General features: G+C 34.5%; 1 protein-coding gene across 1 annotated transcript in view; it reads left to right on the top strand.

Moving 5' to 3' along the window:
- The first annotated feature begins 3,707 nt into the window (after window positions 1–3,707).
- The window catches only part of PIK3C2G (phosphatidylinositol-4-phosphate 3-kinase, catalytic subunit type 2 gamma), a 517,177-nt gene continuing 512,708 nt past the window's right edge, over window positions 3,708–8,176 (top strand). Inside the window, exons 1-2 of the mRNA XM_006866018.1 lie at window positions 3,708–4,385; window positions 6,978–7,060. Of these exons, the coding sequence (XP_006866080.1) occupies window positions 3,708–4,385; window positions 6,978–7,060 (761 nt within the window). The remainder of the gene's footprint in view (window positions 4,386–6,977; window positions 7,061–8,176) is intronic.

The raw sequence follows: 8,176 nt of genomic DNA, 5'->3' as shown, positions 1-8,176 counted from the left end.
AACATTAACCATTTCCTTTTGGTACAGTGACTCTGTGTATTCCTTCCATCTTCTCTTGATGCTTTCTGCATCATTCAATAATTTGCCCAGTGAATCTTTCTGGTGAGAATTAAATATGCAAATACATGTAAAGTACATAGAACAAAAGCATAGGGTACCCATTTAAAAAAAAAAAAAATGTCATCAAGTTGAGTCTCACTCATAAAGACCCTATAGGACAGAGGAAAACATCGCCATTGGGTTTCTGATGCTATAAATCTACACGAGAGTAAACTGCCTCCTCTTTTTTTTCCCATAGAGCAGCTGGTGATTTTGAACCACTGACATTTTTTATCATCAGCGCAAAGCTTAATCCATCAGGGGTACTTCAGCACATGGCAGGTGTGCCAAGCATTTTTTTGTATCATTATTATTACTTCTTGTTGTTGTTAAGTGCCATTGAGTTGGTTCTGACCTATAGTGACTCTGTATAGGGTTTCCAAGGAGCAGCTGCTGAGCTTGAATTGCCGACCCTGTAGTTCAAACATCTTTGCAGTCTGATGCATTAATCCACAGCGCCAAACCAGGACTGCTATTACCAGTATAAAAAACACAATACAGCCAAAAAGGAACCTTCAACTTCAGAATCAGACAACTTATACCACTGATATTGTACTCCTGAGACCTCCCTTATGGGTACAAAATTTTAAAATAGCTTCTAAAACCTAAATAATCAAAATATTTAATACTAACATCAATTTAAAAAGTAACTTTAATATAGCTATATTTATCATACTAAACAAAGCAGAACCTGTAGGGCCAAGAAATTGTGCACTAGGATGTCAGGCCTGCTGTCAGGAATAAAGTCACACCCATTGATAGATTCTGAGTTGCAAAGCAGAGACAAGTGAAGGAATAGAATTTGCCTTGGTCAAATAAGCTTTCTAGAAGAGCAGGCAAATGTGTATTAGAATAAGTACAGCCAGAATGCTCCTTTTAAGTGAGAATGGTGATACTTTGTCTCACATACTTTGAACATGTCATTAGAAAGGACAAATCTTTGGAAAAATGGCATCATGCTTGATAAAGTATATGGTCGGCAAAAATATGAAAGACACCCCCCCCCCATGAGATGTGTTGGCACAGTGGCAGCAGCAGTGGGCTCAAACCTCACAATTATGTGAATGGTGCAGACCCTGGTAGTGTTTCATTCTGTTGTACATAGAGTTGCTATGAGTCAGAACTGACTAGATGACACCTACCAACAACAACATAAATTTGGAAATAACAAAAGTAGAAATGCCAAAAGAAATGTTATGACCAAATAATAATGCATCTGTGACCCATGAATTAGAAGAATACTTTAGGATAATATTTTATAGATTAATATTTTGGTTAATACTTTATATTTTTTACTTATATCTTTTGATAGTCACCCCCAAATCCTGACTTGATAAATAAAGTTTGGTGGGATAGTGATGGTGGTATGCTTTGGAGTCAGTTCCAACTCATAGTGACCCTGCATAGGGTTTTCGAGGCTGTAAATCTTTCCTGGAGCAGAAAACCTTATCTTTCTCCCATGGAACTGCTGGTAGTTTTGAATTGCTGATCTTTAGGTTAGCAGCCCAACTCGTAACCACTTAGCAAACCTAATTCATCTACTCTGTAGGTGGTTCTGAATTTAAAAAAATGTGTACTATTATTGGCATTTTGCTAAAGGTATAGGATACCAAGTAACCAGAGCATTATTTGGGTAGTGTCTTAAAAATACCACCTTAACAATGTGAAAAGTGGATTAAAGAACACAATAGTGAATGGCAACAACAATAAAAAAATCAATGCTGTTTTTGAGACAGCACAACATTCTTACTGAGACAATGAGAGCTATAGAATATCACTTTAATAGTGTGAAAAGTAGATTAAAGACCACTAGAATGAATGAAGAAAAAAAAATCAATGCTATTTAGAGACAGTACAACATCCCTCGTGAAACAATGAAGGTATAGACTAGGATAGGATTTTGGCTGTGGTACATTCAAGATACCTGTTAGAGTCCTGGTGTGACACTGTAGGATAAGGTCTCAACTGCAAGGTCGGCGATTCAAATCTACCAGTTGATCCTTGGAATTCCTAAGAAGGGTTGCTGTGTGTTCGAACCAACTCAAAGGCACTTAACAACAACAACAACACCTTACCCTACACGATCTAGTAGTTAGTTTAGATGTTGTTGTTGTTGTTATGTGCCGTGGAGTCGGTTCCGACTCATAGCGACCCTGTACAGAGTTTCTGAGTCTGTAAATCTTTATGGGAGCAGAAAGCGTCATCTTTGTCTCGCAGAACAGCTGGTAGTTTCGAACTGCTGACCTTGCAGTTCACAGCCCAATTCGTAACCACTATGCTACCAGAGCTCCTTAGTTAGTTTAGATAATAGGTAATAAAAAAAGTGGGAGGATTCACAGATACGGTTTTGGCTTTTGGTCTGAGCAACTGAGTGAATGGTTGGGCCACTTTCTAGCACAGAAAACACTGGAAGAGGAGAAGAGTCTCATGCATTTTAAATTGAATTTGGGACTTTGAGTTGGTTAAAACAAATTCAAATGGCTATATTGAGTAGGTAATAAAAAAAAAAAGTAGTCTGGGTCAGAGTTATTGGCATATTGATGGTTATTGCAACCACAGAAGGTAAGAAACTCATACTCTCCAATATCTCAACATTTAAGAGTTAAGTTGAAAAGCAGTAACAGTCAAAGGAGTGTTTGATTAGAGCATCCAAATAACTCAGACAGTAAAGTGTCAGGAAGATCCAAAGGAAGAAAGCAATGTTAAGAAGAAAGAAAGAGACATGATCAAAGAATCATATGTTGCACAGAGACAAGTTAGAGACTGGAAAATGTCAGTAGAATTTACTGACATAGGGGTTACTGGTGAACTGAATGAAGGTGGTATAACAAAATGGGAGGTGGGGGTGGGTGCTGAAAGTTTATTCCTGTTTAATGAATTTCTAGATGGAGAAGAAGGGATATAGCTAATCATTTTAAGATGCTAAGGATATTTCCAGGGATGAAATAATTGATAATGTAAACAAGACTACTCAGCAAGTAAAAACAAAAGTTTAGCTGTTTCAAATGATTATTGGTAATTGAAAACAAAGGGAGATACTATTGCTATGGAGTCCTGTTGTGGTGCTGTAGGGTAAGCACTAGACTGCAAGGATGGTTTGAATTGCAAGGTCAGAGGTTCAAACTCACCAGCGTCTCCTCGAAAATCCTAAAGAAGGTTGCTATGAGTCAGAAAAACGCAGCAGCACTTAACAACAGCAACAAATATTGTTATAGATAAGTAGATATCCAGTTGAAAAAGTAGACTAAGTGGAATACTGACTTCAGATAGATTCATGAAACTCCTGTGGTAATTAGAGTAAACGTATTTTTCTATCTCAAGAGTTTTGTGAACCTGTCCAAAATCAATACTCCCCCATGGATTCTTAATTTTATGAGCTTTGGTGAAGTTTATAATATTCAAGGAAGTATTTTACTTGCTAAGAAGAAACTTCAAAACAATTATTAATATTTGTTAATATTTCTTTCTTATGAACTTTTATTCTAATTAATCAAAGAAATTCATGTTTCTTTTGTTTTTTTCCCTAGGCGAATTCCTTTTCTCGCTTATAATATCATTAAAGAAATATTTGGAGCAGAATCAATCATCTCATTTACACAGAATACAGAATGGCTCATTATTGGCAAAAGGATCAAAATCCCAATGAGCCATATGAAGAACAGCCCGAACACCAAGATTTTCACTCTGCAAATCAATCTCTTCCTCCTAGCCAAGTCTATCTGGGTTTTGATCCAGTAGTAGATGAACTCAATAGTAAAATTCCACTCTATCAGAGCAACATTAAAGAAGACACCTTTTGTCTATCTAGCGCACCAAACTGGGGCTCACATAGACATTCATTAGATGACACATATCAATTACCTTTGAATGAAATTACCTCGAAAATCCCTGACTTCTCCTTGGAGCAAGACAGAGAAACACCAATAATTGGTTTTAAGCCTTCTGTGCTACCAAAACCTCAACATATGAATAAAGAAATCTCCCACGGAAAACCCACAGGAAAATATGATGGTGCTAATGACTATAGATTCTATAGTTTCACTCCATCATTCACTAGTCTGAATAATGCTATTTTACACAGAGAATTTGAAAATAAGAATCATAACTACCATATAGGATTTAAAAGTAGCATCCTTCCTATGTATCCATCCTTCTCAACTGACTTTATGTCAAAAGAAAAGAATAAAAGCACTGGACAGATGACCATAACACAACCTTCTCTGCCATTCTCTAGCGGCTCTTTTCTACCCAGAAATTGGGAAAATGCATTGCCAAGGAACATAGAGGTATGTATAATGTACATCAAACTAAAAAAATATGAAACTGAAAAAGAACCACTTAATGTATTAGATAAATGTGGGAATAAGCACAAATAACCTTAAAGAGAAAAATCCATTAATATAATTTTGTGGGAAAAAAAATGTTATCTACAAAATCCACGTGCCTGAATCTAAAGAATCTAAAGAATCTAAAAAATCTAAAGAAAGGAGATTTTTTTTTAAAAATATTATTTTTAACTTACTGTTCAATCAGAATAAAATATTATAGTACTTATATTCATACTGGAAGAAAATATCTTAGTTGGAGATTTAGCTAATAGTGTTTTCTATTCTAATTTTGTTATGTACACACAAAAACATTCAAGCATTTTATTGTGTTTCTTTTTTGTCATGCTGCTGTGATTTAAAATTTTATATCATCCTTGGTAGGAAGAATGTCTTTTTACCCAGAGGTTTTTATATTACACTAATGACAGGGAACTTCTTGGGATCATTCTCAGAGGTGGAAATCAAGTAATCATTAAGCAATTCATCCTAATTGTTTCATTAGCAGTTTCCAGTGATTTCAGTAGATAAAGTCCTCCTAATAATATTTGACAACCTCTCTACTTATACTGAGTCTAGACACAAGTGAAGCAGGGAGTAAAGAGTAAAAAGAAGAAAGTTGTTATTGTAGCTGTCATTTACAAGACTATACTATAAGGATTCTTAATTTATTCAACAACTATTTATCAAGTCCTTGAAATATATATGTGACATACTAGACAGAATGGATGCCAAGAAAAAAAGATTTAGTACCCCATTCCTGGAATAGCTAACTATTCAAATAAATGTACAAACAAATAATAGCAACAATAAAATAATAAATTGGTGAAAGAAAGGAGATCTGGTAGCATAGTGCTTACGAGTTGGGCTGCCAACTTCAAGGTTAGCAGTTTGAAACTACCAGCCATTCTGTGGGAGAAAGATGAGGCTTTCTGTTCCCATAAAGATGTATAGCCTTGGAAACCCTATGCAGGGTCACTATTAGTCAGAACCGACTCCACAGCACACCACCACCACCAGAGGCAAAGAAACACCTAATTCTGCTTGAGATATTCACAGAGAAAGTAGCACCTCAACTAATCTGATTAAAAGTCTTACAGAATTATCAAATGAATCTTGTGATTGTCTACTTCTTGATCAAGTGTATGAAGCAAGTGCAACACTAGTCTTGCCACTGAAAACAGCTGAAAAGGTGGATATGAAGCAATCGAGTCTAGGTATTAAACAACAGGCATGCTACGATATTTATTTTTGAGAGAAAAGAAACACAAATTTGGCCTTGATGATCATGGTTTCCTGCCTGTCGAAACATTGCTGTTACTATGCAAAGTGGTAGAGTCCAATTTAAACAGTGCCATCACAAAATATATTGGAGTACCGAGAAGTCGAAAATCGCCTAGCAGGGTACTGAAGACAAGGGAACTATACAATGGGTGTGGAGTAGAAGTCTACGTGGGGATTTACTGCAGTTTCTTGACATGTACTGGGATATGTTTGCAAGGCTTAAAAGATGTTGCCTTTTATGGGCTGATAACTGAAGAGTCATGGTGTTCACCACATACAAGTACAACTTTTGCAGTACAGGAGTCTCAGCTTAGCTTTAGGGGGGATAGAGCTGAGAGCTTTAGGTATGCAGTTGAGACCCCAAAATACCAACACTTAAAAGTGAAAATCATGCTCTGTAGTAAGCACCACACACTAACAATTTTAAAAAGTCAAGGTTGACAGGATCAACAGAATCTTAACTGCTTTCCAGGGGAAATTGTACACTGTGTAAAAAAGACAACTTAATCCACAATGTTTCATCAAAAATGCCCAACATGTAATGCAAAAATATAGATGCATAAATAATGAGAAAAAAATGTATCCTACATTCAAGAAAATAGAAAACCATCAATTAAAAGAGACTCTGAGATAATAAAGATGTGGGAATGAACATAAAGGAACTTTCAGATGACAATTAAAAACATGTTCAGGGAGAAAACACAGAAGATAATCAAAAGGAGAGGACAAAAAAAGAATCTTAGCATAAAATTAGAAGCAGAAAGAAACAAAACAAAACCAAGTACACAAACAAAAATAAATGGAAATTCTGGCACTGAAAAATGTAACTTTTGAAATGAAAAAGACACTAAATATGTTTAAAAACAGGTATGACAGTTCTGTGTATCTGTGTGCAATTTTATAAAAACTACAACTACTCTAAAAAATAAAATGCATTCAAGTACATATTAATTGAAAGGAGTAAAAGATTTAAAAAAACACATTACTAACCTATGGTAGAAATCTGAATAAAAGTAGTTGTCAGATAGATATTGGATTGATATGATAGAACTTTTAAAAATGATGCTATGTGTTTTAATTGAGAGTGTTGATTTCTCAGTTGTATACATTTCTTAAAACTAAAAGTATATACTTAAAGATCCTTGCATTTTCCTAAATTAAAAAACAAAAAACAAAAAACAGAATGAGTATTTAAAATACAATAAAAATTATAGAATTGTATTAATCTTCCCTTCACACCAAATTATTTTTTTGTTTTGTTTTTTTAAGCCAATAGGTTGGACCATTCAACTTGCTGAAGTCCCTCAAGGTGGTAATATGACTCTGGACTCCTTTTGTGACAAAGTAAAAAAGTGAGTATTACTATTTCATTAAATTTTGAAATATGTGTGCCTGAATAAATATGGCTATTTTGATAACTTAAATGGATTAATTTTGTTTATAAAATTTCAAATTTATATAATTTGTGAACATAGTTACAAGTTTTTGATGAATTAGTTCATTACTCAACTATTGAGCTTGTTTCAATTGTTTATATCCAAATAGATTCTTTTTTTCTTGAAAAATTAATTAAAGCTGAATATTGTGTAAATTCATACCTATTATTGTCTTCTATGGGTAGGATAGCTTACAGCGTATTAGTTTCATATTTCAACCACCGTTAGCAGTTGATTTCTCTTGCTTAACCTTAAACTAGCATAGATTTAACTTTCATACCTGAGATATTCTAATTAGAATCATGAGAATGTATCACTCATAATAGCTCAAGTCTAACTTTCAGGCCCCAATGAGATGGATTGGCCAAGTGGCAGCATCAATGGACTCAAGCGTGCCAACAGTAGTGAGGTTAGCCCAGGGCCAGGCAGTGTTTCGTTCTGCTGTGAATAAGGTCACTATGGGTCGGTACCAACTTGATGGCACCTAACAACAACAACAACTTTCAGTCCACCACTCTGTCAGGTACAGGACCTGGCAATGTTTCATTCTGTTGTTCAGAGGGTCACTATGAGTCAGAATCTAATTAGACAGCACATAACAGTAATAACCAACCTTTAATAGGCTGCCGGAATATTAAATAAATGCATATGTGTTTGTCCATTAACATATAGACTGGATCACTAGCAGATTTTACTAAATCAATCTCTAATAACCTGACATTTTGCCAGATAATAGCTTTTTGCCAATCTAAAAATGAACTTGATGTAAGCATATATGCATTTTTAATGATCGATTTATCATTATCAATTAAAATGTACAATGCTACAATTATACCTTCTATTGCTAAGCCTTCTAAAATTTTTTGAACAATTACTGCATTTAAATTTAAGTTATACAGAATTTTCTATTAAATGCTATTTCAAATATAATAAATATATACATAAATAAATTTTAGCTTATATATAAATTTTAGCTTTCTACTAAATGAACATTTAGGATTAAATTTTGAATCATTCATGAAATTGTTAAAT

Source organism: Chrysochloris asiatica, unplaced genomic scaffold (genome assembly GCF_000296735.1).
Source record: "Chrysochloris asiatica unplaced genomic scaffold, ChrAsi1.0 scaffold00086, whole genome shotgun sequence".
Classification (NCBI taxonomy): Eukaryota; Metazoa; Chordata; class Mammalia; order Afrosoricida; family Chrysochloridae; genus Chrysochloris; species Chrysochloris asiatica.
Note: the sequence above shows the minus strand (reverse complement) of the source record. Positions and strands in the feature narration are given on the sequence as shown.